General features: G+C 42.2%; 3 protein-coding genes across 3 annotated transcripts; 1 reads left to right on the top strand and 2 right to left on the bottom strand.

Annotated features, from left to right (window-relative positions):
* Positions 1-1650: 1650 nt before the first annotated feature.
* On the bottom strand, positions 1651-4344 carry LOC103704634 (Intron maturase, type II family protein). The gene has a single exon (XM_008787999.6). The coding sequence runs from the start codon at positions 4056-4058 to the stop codon at positions 1863-1865; it is 2196 nt and encodes a 731-aa protein (XP_008786221.3). The 5' UTR covers positions 4059-4344; the 3' UTR covers positions 1651-1862.
* Positions 4345-6218: 1874 nt separating this feature from the next.
* On the top strand, positions 6219-13199 carry LOC113462560 (ras-related protein RABH1b-like). The gene is made up of 6 exons (XM_039126523.3): positions 6219-6581; positions 7657-7727; positions 9635-9723; positions 9996-10107; positions 11957-12047; positions 12649-13199. Exons 1-6 carry the CDS (start codon positions 6465-6467, stop codon positions 12793-12795), a joined length of 627 nt encoding a protein of 208 aa, XP_038982451.3. The 5' UTR covers positions 6219-6464; the 3' UTR covers positions 12796-13199.
* LOC103704722 (uncharacterized) lies at positions 8463-17384 on the bottom strand. Its single transcript, XM_026803640.4, has 2 exons — positions 16423-17384; positions 8463-8650 (listed from the first exon to the last, which is right to left on the bottom strand). The coding sequence occupies exons 1-2, from the start codon at positions 17243-17245 to the stop codon at positions 8598-8600; spliced, it is 876 nt and encodes a 291-aa protein (XP_026659441.4). The 5' UTR covers positions 17246-17384; the 3' UTR covers positions 8463-8597.
* Positions 17385-18301: the final 917 nt, after the last annotated feature.

The raw sequence follows: 18301 nt of genomic DNA on the forward strand, positions 1-18301 counted from the left end.
GACCTGGGTAATAACTACAAATGGGTCTTCCCTCCCTTTATGTGTGTGCGTCTGTGTATACTTTACTGGCCAAGAATAGGGTGGCAAATCTAAGCGATTTGAATCCACAAGCAACAGCTTGTACCTTACAAAACAGCAAACATTAAAGCTTCAAACCATCGATTTCCATGAAGAAAGATAACATTAGAAACCAACAATCCTAACAAATTCAAAGATTCCCACAACTCCACATTAACAAAGCAAGACTTTGTAACACCAATCCCATTAATTTTTTCCCTCTTTCCATTTGTTTTTTTAAGAACTAGGATGGGAGGAAGCTCAGCTAAATTGGGCGAGAGCAGGATTTGAACCGGGCCACTGATATTAAACATCCAGTGACTTTACCAACTGAGCCAATTAGAACCCTCTAAAATGCTACCAAAACAATATGCAAAAACTTTCTCCAGTCGCTCGTCTCCAATCCTTGATCAAACAACATAAGAACTACTAGTTTGTCTTAAAAGTTAAGTTGTAACCTTTTCCAAAAGCATGTAAGATACAAAAATCACTCCAACAAATATGAAAAGGGCAAGAACTGAACCTGTAAAAGAATTTAGTGAACTCCCCTTGGAAATTTTCTTTGATACGCATACACACAGATTAGCTGAAATTAGTATGCAGCACAGAACTATAAGCACAATCTTGATTTTCTGGGCTACAATGACTATGTTGTGCAAAGATCATTGGTAACTTTGTTCTTGGACCTAATGAGGTTTCTGGACTTAAAGTGATGCACTTATATGACAGCAAATACAAGAGTTGCAAAATAATTCCAAAGCCTAATATGGTTACAAGAAAAAAAAAACTTTCCTTGATCAAACAAAGTAATGAGATATATAGCATGCATCTTCAATGCAAAATGTCAACCACACTTAAACACGTGTTTTGAGTTGTCTTGCTTTGATCATGAACCATATATTCATTGAGATCTACAATCAAGACAAACACAAGCAGATATACAACAACGATCTTTTATAAGAAAGGCCTTTATAATAATGTTGGAGATATTTGGAAAGAACACAGCTGATAATACTTGAGAATTCACTGATGTGACAGAATTATAATCGACTGCAACATCTACAAACTCATCATGTATTGGATTTGAAGCAATACTCTTATCCCTATAGCAATCTTCATCTTTATACTGGTGCATGTTTCCAACATTCTTTAACTGGATTAATAAAGCAGCTTGGGCACAATATGATATATGATGTTTCTTACACATCCATATTAAGTTTGTATGGTTCCATAAGATTTTCAAATGGATAAGTAGGTTTTAATACTTCATCATCATTAAAGCAAATCCTCTAGATACTTTCACTAAGAAAAGAAAATAGTGCTATCCCGAGGAAGAAAAGGATGGAAATTTAGTAGCTTAAGGTATTGTAAGTATAGATTCTGAAACTTTGAAAAGTAAAGAGCATACCTTGACGAAGTGGCTTCAGCTTCGCTCTCATCTTTGCCATGTACAGACCAGTGGGCTAGTATTTGTGGCTGACTGTTTCTTGAATTAGCACTCTGATCAATAAATACCATTACAGAATCAAAGTTATAAGCTCCACATGGGGATATTTGTGAATGGTAGTTCGTTGGAGAAAGACCTTGGAAGCATTCTTTTTTAACCAAGTAAGTTAATGAATATTATTTTCTCCAACAGATTTTAGTGATACATTTTGCAAATGTACAGACTACCCTAATATATAATTTATAGGTAGAATTGTTGGTTGCCAATCAGAATACAACTCAGAAACTGTGTCATGCTCTTCTCCTATTTTCACACTCAACAGAAACACACAGAGCAATAGCCAATCACCCTCACACCCTCACATCTGTGCAGCCTGTAAGACACCTCCATTCTCTTCGCCTTCTCCTATCTTATCCTTGATTTCATCCCTATTTGATCCCAATAACTCTTCTTTAGCTCTTTGGGCATCATTCTCCTCCAGAGGAGGCAAGACAAGAGCACTCTTCTTGTAGTTCCAAACGAGCACTGAAACATAATCTTGCGGGGTAACAAGGCCCTGCTTCCTAAGACAATTCCTCTGCTCTTCAAGAGTCCTTGGGTCCTCAAGCCTTATATACTCCAACAAAACCTTCTCATGATCCGGCCTCCAGCCACCTGGAAATGGGGTGTAATCCGTCTCAGGCACCAGAGACATCCGAGTGTACTGAAGCCCATCAATTGAATCCACCAGACCCATCCGCAACAAATTATGGTACTCGGGTGACTGCCCCTTCTTTTCCTTCAATGGCCGACTGAGATTCCTCGATGCAATTTTGTACACCTTTGCCCTCGACCGCAGCTTGTACTTGGCAGCATATAGCTTTGCCAAGGATCCCCTTATGATATAAGAACAAAAGTTCACAACTTTCTTGCGATTATCGGCATACCGATACCATTCCACGATAGTTTGCAAGAACTTGTTCATCTGGGCATTTGTGTGCGCCTGTGTGGCATGGAACATCCTGAAACAGGGCTGTGGATCAGGGTCCCGATCACCCTTCAAGAACTCCAACTTCCTAAACTGCTTGATACACTGCTTCAGGCTAGCAGTGACCGATAATAGTGTTCCTACACCCTTCTCGCTGATGATCTTCCCACCAGTCGCCGTGTACCTCAGCGTTGGATACACCACTCGGCGGCACAGCACATGGTCAAGAAACATGATCCCCTTGGTGATGTGCTCGATCGGGAGGCTCTCATTGTCTAATTTTAGCTGGTACCTCTGGTCACAGAATTCAATCAACTGCTTTCTAAGCACTGCAGCATCTGCCCGAGGCCCCCTGACCCCGATCAAGAAGTGCCCACCATATCGAACGTAGTCCGTCTTCCGGGTCTTGTCAGGCCCGCTGGTCGGGACAAACTCCGGCCATGACGTGTTCCCCTGCTCTTCACCGCCGGTCCATATAACATCAGACTTCGAAGGCCGGTAGAACTCCTTGATCTTCTCCTCCATCCACTTGTCAAGCTCATCAAGATACACATTTGCAAGCAAGGGGCTCAAAACCCCGCAGTGGCCCCAATCGGGGAGCTTCTCGGCCTCTTCAGGGGCAAAGCCAAAAAAGGTTTGGAGCCAGTAGGGGTCGGGCTTCGGCTCGTCCTCGGCCAAGACCCGCTTCTTCTGATACTTCCTCTTCTTCTTTTTCTTCCTGGCAGCCTCCTCGTCCATGGGGCGGCCAGTGATCACCGGGGTAGTGAGTGCCGACTTGATCAAGTCCACCACTTTCTTATCCCTGACGTCCCGAATCAACGCATTGATGATCAGCGCAGGCTTGACCCCGTCGAGAATGGTGCTGAGGTCGCCCTTGATGTACCAGAGGTAGCCAGCGAAGCTGCGGCGGATGGTGCGGATGACGGCGTGGGGGCTGCGGCCGGGGCGGAAGGCGAAAGATTTCTGAGAAAAGCGGGCCTCGTAGATGGGCTCGAGGATCATGAGCAGGACTTCTTGGACGATGCAGTCCTGGAAGGGCGGGGGCTGGGTGGAGGTGAGGAGGGCGCGGAGCTTGCGCTTGGAGAGGGAGGAGGGGTCGGTCTTGTCGCGGGGGGAGCGAATGAAGAGGTCCAGGCGGGCGCCCCAGCGGAAGCGGCCGTCGAGGACGGCGTTGCGGAGGGCGAGGAGGGATTCGAGGGCGGGGCGGGAGACGGAGGACTTGGGAAGGTAGGAACCCGTCTCGTCGGCGTAAGCCTTCTGGTATGCGAGCACCCAGAGCTCGAGGCGGCGGAGGTGGGGGGAGAGGGAGGAGGCCGTGGCGGAGGGGTCGCGGAAGTTGTCGATCCAGAGGGAAGCGCAGAGTGAGATGGGGTCCTCGCGGAGGAGGGTGGAGGGGTCATCGGGATCGGGGGGGAGGTAGCGGGGAGGGCTAGGGGAGAGGGACTGGGGATGGGGCGGAGAAGAAAGAGAGGAGATGGGACGGTGGCGGAAAAGGAGAGGAGCCGACTGTGCAGGTGGAGAGGAGGCGGCAGCGGAGGTGGAGAGGAGGCGGCGGCAGCGGAGGCGGAGGCGGAGGTGACGATACATCGCGTGGAGGCGAAACCCTAGCCTAGCCTAGCCGTGCAGCGGGCTTAAACCACTTCATTTTACTTTCCCTTCGGGCTTCGCCGCCTCCTCAGGTCGAGAGGCAGCAATCCAGCCGCCTAAAACCCTTGTTCTGACTTACGTTTTCTTTGAGAGAAGGGTTTTTGTCCCTCCGCTTGCCAGGTTTTTGCCTTGTTGGACTGCTACACTTGCCATGTCGAGAAAGAAGTTAGAAATTATTCTTTTTTTTGGGTGTTGAAAACCTATTCGTTATTGATCACAGTTCGATTCATTCAAACATATTGATCCGAGCTGCTGTATTAATCCTCAAATGCCACAGGCAAACTGAATAGCCACCATTAACAAGTGATCCATAGCAATACTCACACTAATGTGTATAGACAGAGACACATACCTATATATACATAGACATGTATATAAATACATGATAAAGTTCCATTGTATCCAAAAAATACACATAAATTGCAGTTGCAAGTGAATCAGTTTAATCTGTGGAGCAAATTATAAGGTTAGATGATTGGAAGGTGCGACCAGTTTCATTTGATCATGTCATGCAGCATCCGCGCTTAAGCTTTTCATTTTTAACACTGCTCAAAGCTATCATTTTAGATTTAAGAAAAGAAGTTTTGCTGGTTAGTGACATAAAGACTGATTTAGAGGCTTGCTCCTACAGCCTTTCTATTGTCCATTACTTTTAGCTTAGTTGTTTATAAAAAAACTATGGGGTATGTAAAGCATTTACCTGGTTGAAATTCATGCTGAAAAAGAGTTGGCGATGGTATAATTGCAAACGAGGAGCTTTCTAGTGGGGCAGGGGGTGAGGGTCTCCTCAGCATGTGGAGTTTGTCCGGAGGTGGAGGAGACCATATACCATGTGCTGATTGAGTGTCCACGAGCCAGTCAGGTATGGAGGAGTGCAGGGATTCAGTTTGTCCATGGGCAGAGGTGGTCGTCCACTGTGGAGTTCCTGCTCTTTTTGGAGGAGTCGGCATCTGGTCCCGGACTGGAGGAGAGAGGCTCTCGGGCGGCCTACCATGTGTGGTTGGACAGGAACGCCCGGGTTTTTGATAGCAGCAGTATGCCCCCGAGAGTGGTGGCAATCAAAGCTTTATTGCATGCTTCAGAGTTCACCACTGCTGCTGAGATTTCACCCTCTGGCCTGACTAGGGACACCTGGGCCCCCCTCCTGCTCTTATAGTGCCCGGGTTTGTGTGCGTATCTTGGGTGCCCCCACTCCCTGGCTTCCTAAAGGTGAATTTTGATGGCAGTGTATTGGACGATGGGAGATGTGGAGGTGCAGCTTTTGTCATCAGAGATCATGAGTCCAGACTAGTAGCAGCAGGAGGTCAGCGGATCTTCGACACCTCGGTGGTGTGTGCTGAGCTTAGAGCGGCCTGGGAGGGCATCTTTTTTGCCCATCGGACCTTGGGTGCAGATCGGTTTATTCTTGAGGGCAACTCGGCTACGGTGATCGACGGGATCCGAGGCCGGGGGCGTGCGAGAGAGGGTAGGCCACTGCTTCTCGATATTTGCAGACTGCTGCATGTGTGTGTTGCCCAGCAGGCTACATATACCTACAGAGAAGCGAATGGAGCAACTGATTGGGTTGCCTCCTATGCAACCCACCACTCTGGTGGTTTTGTGTGGTTGGGGGTGACAGATTGCCGGTTTATTTTTTCTGCCTTGTTTTCTGGTTTTTTTGGTCGTGTCCACACCCGTAGGATGTGAACTGCCGTTGTACCAAAAAAAAAAAAAAAAGTATAATTGCAAACATCTTATACTATTATTTTAAGATATGCTTGATATCATCTTTTATTTTATAAACTTTGTTAATGCAAGTGAAATCTTACCACAGCAACCCAATGCATTTGGAGGTCAAAGGTGAACTGAAAGGCCCCAAGATAAATACATTTGGAAGCCTTAATGCATAAATAAAAAAAATAAAATTTTTAAATAAAAAATATATATATATGTCTGTATGTATGTATGTATATACACTTTACACACACATATATATATATATATATATATGTTTGTGTGTATACATACATACCTACGTACGGAGTATGTACGTACAGTCAATAACGACAGTTAGTTTGGAGGAGCCTTGCTCATTAAATACGTATCGTGCACCAAACCAGCGGCTGGTGATGGGCTGCGTGCCCGCGCGGAGTTCACCTCCCTGCAACCGGATCGGTTTTCCTTGCCCACAGAACGAATTTTGAAGTAGAAAAAACTATAAAGAAGCCAACGAAGACAAAGTGGAACCTTCAGAAATCCTGTTGGCTGCTGGTGCTTCTCGCCCGAAGGCCCCCACTCTCTCGAGATCTCTTCTCGCTCTCCTCTCCGTGCTTCCGATTCCGTCGAGAGCTCTCTCTCGCTTCGGCGATGGCTCCGGTCTCCGCCCTCGCCAAGTATAAGCTGGTGTTCTTGGGGGATCAGTCGGTGGGGAAGACCAGCATCATCACTAGATTCATGTACGATAAGTTCGACAACACCTACCAGGTAGATCCCGTTCCTCGATCCATCATCCATGATCTAGGGTTTGAATTTTTTTTTCCTTTTCATTTTCACTTTCTTCGTGATTTATTTTGCGCCGGAGAAGTGTAGATCTCATGGGATTTCTTTACTTGGTAATCGGTCTTCTCGTCTAGGGTTTGGTGATATTGATAAGCTTTGGATCGAGGTGTTCTGTTCTGTATTGGTGTGGCACTTTTGTTTCAGAGTTTGCCCGATTGATTGTAGTAGGATTGGATCAAGGTCTTCAGGAATCGTTTTCGGCTCATCATATCATTTATGTAGTCTTTTATTATGGACAGTTGCACATATGAGATGAACCTCATGAATTGCCCGTTCTTGGAATGATGCCAACTGATAAAAAATCCCCAAGGTACAACAAGCCAAGGCCTAATCGTTTGCGGGTATAGCAAGATTTAAGTAGAGTTGAATACTATTTTGGGGAATTTTGTGTTGTATCTTCGTTGTCTTGATGCCCTGAAGTACCGCCCGACCATCATTCTAGGTTTGTCGTCGAAGATACTTTATCCAGTTATATAAAATATAATGCATTGCAGAGCGTGATGAACACCGTCATTATGTGGGCGAAAAAAAGAAACCAGCATGTATCAGGACTTTTTTTCCCTCCTGTTGTTACTTGGTGATAATTAATAAATCCCCTGAAGAAATTATGAAAATTATAGTTTGAAATTATTGGTTGTCCTTCGAAGTGAGCTGTAATACAGTTCTCATTAATATTCTGTAGCTCTTGAAAAAAGTTTAGATGGTACCTTTGAATTCTGTAAACATACTAGCTGCCCTTTACAAAATTACTAGAGATGAACAGACAATTTTTTTGGAGCTGCTAATTGTATGTATCTCTTTGTGTATGTCCAGAAAACGAGGATAGAATTTTGTTGTACGACTTATTTTTTTGTCTGTAATCTTTGGTCTTTGTCATCTTTTCTCTCTTGTTGCCATTTTGATGTTCTATCACACTTGTACAACAGATGAATTTAATTTCTTGTATTATTTTTTTATTTATATACTGATGTTTTTAGAAGTCTATTATCTTGATCAACAGGCTACAATTGGCATTGATTTTCTGTCTAAGACTATGTACCTTGAAGATCGAACTGTCAGACTACAACTTTGGTAGGGTCACGGCTTCATTGCTTATTCCGTCTATCTAATGAAATGCTTCTATATTCACATAAAAAGCATAATGTTCTTACGTTGCTTTAATTGTGCATGTCAGGTAGATCTCAGCATAAGGTCTCAATCTAATGGCTGAGATGGGATATAAATTTCTAAGGATACATGGCCAGAACACCACCAGCCCTAACCCTAGTGAATCCTCTAATCTTGAAAGAACCATCTCTCATCTCTAGTTCTTCCTTCCCTTCATGCCTTATATTATTTTATAAAGCTAAAATTAGTGTATAAATTATTGATTAGTGGCTTATTTATACAAACATTTCTCTTTTTTTTCCTTTTGAATCTACTGTATTGAAGATAAGTTATCTCACCCACAGATATTGATCTTGTCTGAGATTGGCTATAAATTTTTAAGGATACATGGCCAGAACTCTGCCAACTTCCCTTTTATCTCTAGTTCTTCCTTCCCGTCCTCGGCCTTTCCTTCTTTGGCTCTCTCATTCTTATGGCAGGGATTTCTGGATCTGGCAGAGCCCTCCTGAGCTTCACCACATCCCTGTGTTTGATCTTGAAGTCTGGCCTTTTTGTTTGCTCTGGCCGCATCACCACCACTGCTGTTTCTTCCTCCTTTGCTTGATGAAAAATATATTTCTATTCTGCCCTTGACACTGGCATCATCCTTGGGATCCTCCAAGCCAGCACTCGTCTTAATGTGCCAGCCCACCGCCCTTGGCTGCTCTGTCTCCACACCTCCCATGTGACCTCAGCCTCCCTCTCAACCCCTCTTGATGCTAAACAAGCCAATCAAGCTGTGCTCTAGCAAGCTGAACTGGGCTTGAGATTTCCTACTTGAGCATTCAGCCGAGCTCAGACTGACCCCAGCTTCCTCGAGTTTGGCTCCTTTACACCGTTAATAATTCCTGCATACAAATTCTGATTTGGTTAATATTATTATCTCATTTCATAGCTTTCAATTATAAAAATACCTTTAGTTGATTATATTGTTTTTCCTCTTCTGTCACCTTCCTTTACATCATGGTCTATTTTTTTTTTTGAATTTTGATATCTAGAAAAGATATTTTATAGAATTTTATGAGGATTTTATTCTTCTACCCTGTACTTTGTTCCTTTGGACTTGGATAATTAACATGACATAGATCTACTAATTTATTGGGTATGCAGACCGATCTACAATACCATGTGAAATTCAGTGAGAGGTGATATTATGACATATTAAGGTCTTGTAAGATCTTAAGTTAAAAGATCTTTCACTTTTATAGCAATTTTAAGAAACATATATTAATTTCAAAAAAATTGGCCTTCATATTTTGATTTTCAATTGGAGGTCCAGTTTTTACTCTCATGTCTATGTTCTTTGTTGAATTGCATTTTCATTAATTGATATCACCCCTATGAATCCAGTTCCCCAGGTTACTGTTGTAACATGCCAAGCTAGAAATTTGTGAAGAAAGTAGTTCCATAAAGGACTTGTGTTTGTGTTGTTTACTTATTTTATAATGGAAACAGAAGCCGTGGTCAGGGCTCCAATTCCTGAATATTTGGTTCTAAAACTTTACCATGACTTCCACAAAGATTATTGAATACTTGTTATGGTTAACATTGTATGGGTAAATTAATTATGAGACAGGAAAGATAATGTAAACCCATGTTTCGGTCAGAGAATGACTTATGAACATATGTAAGCTCAGGTCTAAAATGATTAACACGAGAATACTACAAGAAACTCTAGTCATTTTATTCCATACATCTATACAGTATTGCGTCATTATTTTCTCTCTCTCTCTCTCTCTCTCTCTCTCTCTCTCTCTCTCTCTCTCTTTTTCTTTTTTTTTTTTGGGGGGGGGGGGGTGCAATTCTTGTCTCTTACTTTTCATCATCCACAGGGATACAGCTGGGCAGGAGAGATTTAGGAGCCTAATTCCGAGCTACATTCGAGACTCCTCTGTTGCGGTCATTGTATATGATGTCTCAAGTATGCTTCCTACTCTAATGCATTTACAAGATTCATTTACGTTTTAGGCAAATTTGTCTCATAAAATCTAGAATTTCCATTTCCAATGTCTAAATTATCTTGGGCAGTGTAGGTTAGTTTCCTCTGATTTCAAAATGCTTAACAACCCATGTTAACAAATTTCATACGTAAGATGAGAGCGTACATTCTGTTCTCCTATAGGTATACATTATATTCTGTATTGCACATGGGAACTTTTAACTGATTACTTCTTTTTCTTAAAAAAATTGCAGGCCGGCAGTCTTTCCTAAATACTTCAAAGTGGATTGAGGAGGTTCGCTCGGAGAGGGGTAGTGATGTTATCATTGTCCTTGTTGGGAACAAAACTGACCTTGTTGACAAGAGGTAATCAGTGATTATCTTGTTATATGTTTACTTGAGTTGATGATCTTTTCAACTTGCTACAGCTAGGTTTTGATTTTTCTCTTTTTTCTCCCTTGCTTTTTTTTAACATTATTATAGGTTCGTTCAACAAGGGAATCTAGGAGAGTGAGAAGACTAATCGAATAATCATTTGATGGTCATAGAATTGATAAAGGGATTTTAGAATTATCTGGACATTAAAAATAGTAGTTGAGTTAGACATAGATTGGAGGTGTAACATTGACTGTTAGGATTGGGAGAGAAATTGCTCATTTGTGATGAGGGCTAATTTTTGACTCTTAGGATATTTATGGTGTGGTGGTCCCTGAGAAGACGAGTGATTGTACATCTTATTTTCTCCCAGTAGTTTTCTGTTTGCTGTATACAAGAAACTAAAATAAACTAGATTGAGTGATGTGTTCCTTCCTTGGAGTTGAGAGGGTTCTCTAGAAGCATTCGTGTTGCAGGGTTAACTGATGTTTCTTACCTGACCATTTAGATTTTAGATTCAGTATGTCCTTGCTTCTCTTTATGTTTCACTTGATCCTGCATGCATGGTGAGCTCTTGGAAGAATCAAGCATGCTTAAAGTCAATGTGGTTGCTCGTGGATATAGGTGGAATTTCATCTCTCCTGGTTTCCCCTTTAAAAGGGAAAATATACATCAATCATTTTATGGGGTAATTTGTGTAGTTTATTTGACAACAGAGATTATAATAAGCTAGAACTTTTTTTCATAGCATATAAGCATGGTAGAGTGATGCAATGAACTGGATGGTTTGTACAATTTTTATCTCATAGGCACAGGACTGCTTTGTTGCTTCTCATTTTTTTCCGATGCTAAATTGCTTCCCAAGCCACCTTCAGTATTGCACTTGAACCTCTTGGTGTTGCTTTTATGTGATAGCATTCGTCACCCATGCTGCAGAATACATTTGAGAATTTGTTCCCGAGATGTACATCCATGTTAATTGTCTGAAGCTTTTCTACCAAACGTTCTGAAAATGATTTAACTTGTCTGAAGCTGAAGTGTTTTCTGTGAAAAGTTCTGAAGATGACCAAACAGTATTTGTGAAATATAAGCATGTGTTTCTTGGACAGCTCAGTTCATGTGTTTACACTTTTTATTACACTTTATTGTGTTTGGTTAGAAATTTTGACCCGTAGAACATACAAAGGCATATTTTTCCAGCTTATGTTGGTCATTTAAGCAGCACTAATTTTATTCAGATTAGGTTTGGATAGGTTGGTCCAGTAAGATAAGAAATTAAGAATTTTTTGTAAGAAATTATACGAATTTATGATTTGCTTTGCTATTAACACAAAAGGAGAAAAACTCTAGATTTCTATGGAAACAGCTTGTACAAAAATCAATTGATTATTCTAGTTTACTTAGGAATTAGATCATTGCAGGGTTAACTATTTCAATGAATTGACAATAGTTTATATGAGGCAGAAAAAGAAAATTTATTTGTAATGCCAATTATAAGATCTGGTTCTTACATCATTCTACATGCAAGTATAGTTTAATTGTAAAATACTAGGTTTTTGATGGGTGGAATCGTCTCTTTCTAAAAGCATTTTCTTTTTGCCCCCTTTTTCTGGCATAAACTTTCACAAGGAAGTTAGGATGTTGATTTAATCATCCAGGTTTACTAGAGCTCAACTTTGTGCCTCCCTTTTTTATTCCCTTTATATAATAATTGTCTATCCAAATTGACTAGGACTATGAGCTGATATGTGCAACACTGAGGTTTCATTGCAAAATCTCTCTAGTACCTCTACTTTTAGTGACTGTTTAATTGTTTATAGTTCTGTCGTTGATGCAACAGGCAAGTCTCAATAGAGGAAGGAGAAGCCAAAGCACTAGATCTTGGTGTCATGTTTATTGAAACAAGTGCTAAAGCTGGCTTCAACGTAAAGGTGTGTTTCTCTCAGAAGATTGCTTTTGCCTCTTTCATTGAAGCGGACAGTGTGGCCTGCAGACTAGGATGCCAGCTTTTGTATCAGAGAACATACTGCTGCAAACTTTGCTATATACATCTAGCCTAAGGAGGTGCATAACCTCCAACAGGCTGCTCCGTGAAATTGCCTACAACACTCAACTGCTTTGGAGGCATGCTTAACAGAATTTTGCTGTCTGATCAAGAGCATTAAAGATGGAATATGAATTTTGTTGTCCTTGATAAAAAATTCTTGAACTTATGTTGAACAAGAGACGGATACGTATGGATTGCAAAATGATGTTGGTGCAGCAATATGGATTGCTTATGCAAATAAGTGTGTGCGTCTTGAGAACCAACCTGATCCAGTGCATCTGTAGTGGAACACCAGTTTAGCAAGAAGGAAATAACTGTCACTAAATATATTAGGAACAAAAGAAAAATCTCTAGCTAACAGTTTCCCAAGTGTGTCGCTTTCGTTGTTTTTGTTTTTGTGATTTTTCATTTTATATATTGGTACATTTTTTTTTTCAACTAATTCTCTTAAAAATGGCAACAAAATAACTGCTTTCTCACTTCAGGCATTGTTCCGGAAGATTGCTGCTGCACTGCCAGGGATGGAGACTCTCTCATCGACAAAGCAGGAAGACATGGTTGATGTGAACTTGAAGGCCACCAGTGCGAATTCATCCCAGTCACAGGGATCATCTGGAGGATGCACTTGCTGACCCACGCATCCAGGTCCTGTTACATTGCTCTTACTAATTCATGCGAGATACTATCAAATTTTGTCTGCTTTATCACCTTTCTTTTTAAAGCTGCATGGACCTACTTAGAAAAGGAAAAGGTGGCTGAGGTTCTGTTGGGTGAATCAGTCTCTTGTCAGTGTGTTTTGTTGTATTTATTTCTAGCATGTTCATATATAATTTCTAGTTCATCAAGAGATCTTGTAGTTTTGTAAATGCGGACGGGGGTATCAAATGGACTGTCAGAAACACTTCAAACAATTGTAGGCACAGGTGCTGCAGCCAATTCCTGGCGGCAGTGATATAGATAGAAAATGTGTAGTCCGATCGTTGTTGACATGCTCATGTTTATTACCTGAACTGCTGGTGGTGACATCTTTGCATCATTATTGGAAGTTTCTCGTCCTGGACTACTATGGGAAGGTTTTACCTTTGATCTCTGCTGCCGTTCATCACGGTGCAAGTAAAGATAATTTTGATTTAAACTACTCGTCCTGAATCCTCCACAAATCTACTTCTATGTCTTGATTATGTGATGGCTGTTATAAGTTGGGTGGGATCATAAAATTCGACCTGAGTGGTGTCAGGAGAAAAGAAGAGGGATTTCATGTGCTTTTGGTGCTTTAGACATTTGTCACTTGCCATCTATGAATATTTTCAACAGCCCCGCTGTCTGATTTGAGAGGAATTCTATGAACCCTTGCAATTCGTTATATACAAATTGGTCCTTCACTAGAAACACATATGATAGTCTTGTTGCTTTGCTTTCTTAGAATATGTAATACATTTTTAACGTGTACTATGTCAATATGTTACAAAATTCATATTGCTCCAGTTTTTTTTTTTCTCTGCATCTCTAGACTCATTGCAGAGAGAGAAATATGAAGAATTTATGCGTCAAATTATGATTAACGAAGTATGTGGAGGAGATATGCTCGTTAGGTTCTAGAGGATATTCTCGTGGTGCACATTTTCCTCGATCTATCGACAAAGATATCCGATCTCATTCATTAAGGTCTGCAGCTAATCGTCCAGAACGTTGGGATAGGACTGATTCATTGCTTAAGAATTGTTGAGAGAGTTGTATGAAATAAATAAAAATGTGAAAAAAGAGAATAAAAATAAAAAAGCGGCAGGGCCACCAAGATAGGGAAAAGAGAAGTGGGGAAATCCTTGTGCACCAACGGAGGAAGGGGCCAGTTTTATTAGAAACCAATCAGGTAAATATCGTTCACAAATGGCAACAGCAGCTAAGCGGAAGACTCTCCCCTCGTACTCTCAACAAGACTGAAGAGTCCCATTCTTCACCCTCCTGTAATCCAGTCCTCCACTCGCTCTGATACGGGAAAAGAAGCATACAGGCTCCACTATTTTTTTTCAGGAAAAATAAGATACCAATATTTGAATGCTAAATTGCCGAGCTAGCATCAATATTTCTAAAATCAGACCAGACAACAAACTAGCAAGCTATCCAGTCCCGAATCGATCGATCAGATTGGTCCAACAGGTTGGTCCAAAATTTACAGGTAGTCTATGGCTAATATGATGAAAGGAAGAATCCAAGTTCTCACTCAAAGAGGAGGAGGAGAAAGAGAGGAGTACAATCATCATGGTGGAGGAGTGAGACATCGATGAGGACATGCAAAGAGGAGGGCACATCGGTGTCGCCTCTATCGGCGACTATGGAGACTTGGCGGTGGTATCACAACTGAGGTTGAGTGGAGGAAAAGGGAGGAAAGTAAGGATATTAGCGGTAAGAGATTATAAAGAGCGACTGAGGGAATCCAAGAACAGCAAAGTGCCTCACCCTTCGATTACATTAGTCCTAGGGCTGGATCGAGGACTACTTTTAAACCGGTCGAACTGGTTGGATTTAAATATCTATGAAACTGGATCAGGTGACCTGTTAGTGATTAAATCGGTCGAACCGACTGATCCCGTCCTATTTTAAAAATGTTAGTCATCATTAATATGCACTTGGAATTTTCTGTTCAACCGCTGCCCTAGAGCGTTTTTCCTAAAATTGCTTTTATAGACGGAAAACTATGGCTTCCATATAATTATTCAATTACTTGAAAAGTCTTTCTATTGGCTTCCACAAAACTTCAATATATATGCTCTCAACATTGAAATATTTTAATTTCATTTTAGCATACCCGAGTCATTCCTTAAAAATGTTTCCTGATAATTATAAACTTTTACCAGTAGCGAAGCATATCCCCCGTATTCATCTTTAAGTATAAAAACTAAACACATGTTTAACTAGCAACCTTGCTTCTAAACTGTTATTACTTTCTTTTTCTTTTTTTTTTTGGGTACAATTGCTGCTCACCCATCCTACTCTGGTAGAGATGCAACCAGCTGTTGTTATTTTTTTGTCATCCAAAAAGCAGTGTATTTAGGACAAACTTTTCACACAATACCTTGGAACGCTAGTTATATACAGACAGCGTGTTACCTAGGCCAACATGTGCTGAGAGCTCACTAAAACGAATAAGCTGCAACAATTACATCAATTATTGGATAACTCTAGTATGGCCGATCAACAAAATACGCATTTTGGTTGACCATCAAAAGTCAACGCCGTAGAATCTGTTCATGCCCAAAGAATAGTTGACCATAAACAATGCTAGCCATGTTGGTATCAAGATTTTAAGTACCTCGTTATCCCACCTAACACGGTTGTCTTTTATAACATTACAAAAACTATTATTTATCTAAAAAGTATCTTTATTTAATTTTTATATTTAAATATTATTAAAAACTTAAAAAGGATGGTTGAAACCATTATAGTGAATGTTATCATGGTCAGGGCACTATTATTTAAACCTATGATAGGTATTCACCATTATATGTATGAATTATGAAAAGCCATTTGAAGATATCAATATTATTATTTTGTTACGCCAGCATGCGTTGTAGAAATTTTAAACAGATATAGAGAATTTTTAAGTGGATAAGCACTAAGCCTGCAACCCGGTGCAAGCTAGATGTGGGTCCCGCTTCACATTGTTTTGGCTTTGAATGGTTCTACTTCATCGGACAGAGACGAGTCACGAGTCTTCACAAGACTTACTAATAACTCCAATTGTTTTGGCTTTGAATAGTTCCACTCTATCGGACAGAGAAGAGCCCCGAGTCCTTCACAAGTCTTAATAACTATCTCTATTATATAATAACGAAAAAATAAATTAGACTAGAGGAACTACAAATTTTCTCATACCAACATTAGCATTAGTTTTAAAATAGTATTCGATTTGAAAAGATGATGTGACGGAGGATTAAGGGCAAACTCGACGCTTAAAGCTCGGCACGAGAAAATTTCTAAGCTTTCATCATTTGAACGTTAAAAATTGAAAATTTAAACGCACATCAATGATTATTTTCGTGGCGATTCCAAACACTAAAAATATAATAAACGCACACCATTAACTTCCTTTCTTCACACACAGATATAAATATATATATATATATATATATATATATATATATATATATATAAGCTACTTAATTAAAATCCAATAAAAAATTGACCTTTTTTCCTTAAAATAAAAAGGGCAGACGTGGCAAAGGGGGGAGAGGCAGGGTAAAAGCGTCATCGGAACTTACCAAAGTCCACCAGCTTCCTCGACCGGCTCGGGCCGATCGCGGCGGCCCCGCCGGACAGGTGGCAGCGGTGGTGCGGCTTTAGGGTGCTCCGGAGCTCTCCGGAGAACCCCACCTCCGCTGCCTCCTGGCTCCTCCAGTGGCCGTGGCTCACCCTCACCAGCGGGCTCAGGCAGACGGCGAAGCCCGCGAGGCCCCCGCTTCGGTGGTGGTGTTGGCACGCAGCCGGCCGCCGCATCGTCGACGGAGTCGATCTCCAGCACCTGCCCGGCGACTCCGCGGCGCACTCGTTTCCCGACGGGGAGCAATCCGTGTCCGGCGACATTCCCCGGTCCATCGCGGGGCACGACCTTCTCTCGGCCGCCTCCTCCCCGGAGAATAGCCTCGAATTCTTCTTCTTCCGGTGGCCGTGGACGAGAACCGAGAGCCAAGAACTCGATCTGGGAGTCTCCGAGATACCGGGACCGGGCTCGGCTTTCTCGGATCTTGAGAGCCCGAACAGGGACGATAGAAGAGATGACTTCCCGGAGCCCCTCCTCCAGAAGCCGCCGGCGGCGGCGGTGGAGGAGGACGGGCCGACCCGAGGGGTGCTGAAGACGACGCCTGAGAGGCGGCAGGGGGTTGGGTCGGCGGATCGGCGGCGGGAGACGTAGGGAGAGACGGATCGGGGGAACTGAAGGCGCGGCGGAGGTGGCGGGGGCTCCGGCTTCCGGCGATGGTCCGGCGCGTCGTCGGCCTGATCGGCAAGGAGGGCGAGGAGGCGCTCGCGGAGGCAGGGGCCGCAGACGCCGACGGCGTTCTCGGAGGGATGGCGCTTGCACCTCATCTACCGCTCCCCTCTCGTCTCTTCCGCCATTATAGATCCGATGGAACAAAGAAGCTATCAACACCTAGAATTCCAGCCCGAGGTTTGGTTAGCGTCTGGTGTTCTATTAATTCCTTTTCTTATTTGTTTTAATTTTCCCTCCCGCGACGAGCTACTGGGATTTATTCACGGAAATACGGTTCAGTGTTCCTCTGGAACAACTTGAGATAAATAACTAATGGTCAGTGGGATGATGGAACGTCAACTTGGGACTCCAGTGTCGGGGTTCCTAACTTCCTATTGGTGGGCTTATCTGGTTTACCTTGAGATAGAGGTCCGACGGAACACACCTGAAGCGTGTAGAGGTCAAAACGGGTTATGCGAATACATGTCCATTTGGACGCTCACTTCAACGGGTGGATGATATTTTACGTTTTTAATCTTTCTTTTACAGCCGGTCTCCGAATGTCGTGGCAATTCTATTCCTTCTTCTTTGGAGTGGTTGAACCTTGGAGAAATGTTCCGGCCAAACGTCATGACTACTTTCTTCTACGCATTGGGCGGCTGGGTGTAGATGGTTTGACACGGGCCTAAGTGAGTTTGAGTATGAATGGGACTTAAATCTAGATGTGTTGGTGGGGCTTGGTGCCTTTGAAAATCCATATAACCAAGCCGCCGCACTGGTGAAGACGCTGAAAGACTCGGCATTTGACCGTTCAGGTTGTGTGGATCGGCCAAAAGTCAAGGTGCGCTTGAGATGGCGTTGGAAAGCTGAGATCATACTCGAGCCTTCGCTCTAACATCAGATCTGAAACAACAAACACAAAAAAGTTCCCTAGCCGGAGAGTATACGGCTGTAATCCTCCGATGCTTATGCCAGAAGGACTCTTAGGGCTCGTTTGGTTTGCGGAAAGTATTTTTTCTTCTAAAAATATGATTCTTGGAAAACAAATTTCTAGGAAGAGGATGTCTAGGAAAGTACTTTTGGCATGTTTGGTTGACCATGGGAAAGTGACAAATTTCCAAAGTGCTTATGTTTGGTTGGTCATCCACTTTCCTAGGAAAGTTATGTATAAT

This window comes from Phoenix dactylifera, chromosome 6 (genome assembly GCF_051530095.1).
Source record: "Phoenix dactylifera cultivar Ajwa chromosome 6, Ajwa_hap1_PhDact_Kaust_v1.1, whole genome shotgun sequence".
Lineage (NCBI taxonomy): Eukaryota > Viridiplantae > Streptophyta > Magnoliopsida > Arecales > Arecaceae > Phoenix > Phoenix dactylifera.

What these genes read in the sequence shown, in the direction of transcription:
- LOC113462560 (XM_039126523.3), top strand. Translation starts at nt 6,465, where the DNA reads ATGGCTCCGGTCTCCGCCCTCGCCAAGTATAAGCTGGTGTTCTTGGGG. An exon ending in CATTGTATATGATGTCTCAA is followed by an intron (nt 9,724 to 9,995) that starts GTATGCTTCCTA and finishes AAAAAATTGCAG; the next exon opens with GCCGGCAGTCTTTCCTAAAT. An exon ending in ACTGACCTTGTTGACAAGAG is followed by an intron (nt 10,108 to 11,956) that starts GTAATCAGTGAT and finishes TTGATGCAACAG; the next exon opens with GCAAGTCTCAATAGAGGAAG.
- LOC103704634 (XM_008787999.6), bottom strand. Translation starts at nt 4,058, where the DNA reads ATGTATCGTCACCTCCGCCTCCGCCTCCGCTGCCGCCGCCTCCTCTCC.
- LOC103704722 (XM_026803640.4), bottom strand. Translation starts at nt 17,245, where the DNA reads ATGAGGTGCAAGCGCCATCCCTCCGAGAACGCCGTCGGCGTCTGCGGC. An exon ending in GAGGAAGCTGGTGGACTTTG is followed by an intron (nt 8,651 to 16,422) that starts GTAAGTTCCGAT and finishes ATTTGTATGCAG; the next exon opens with GAATTATTAACGGTGTAAAG.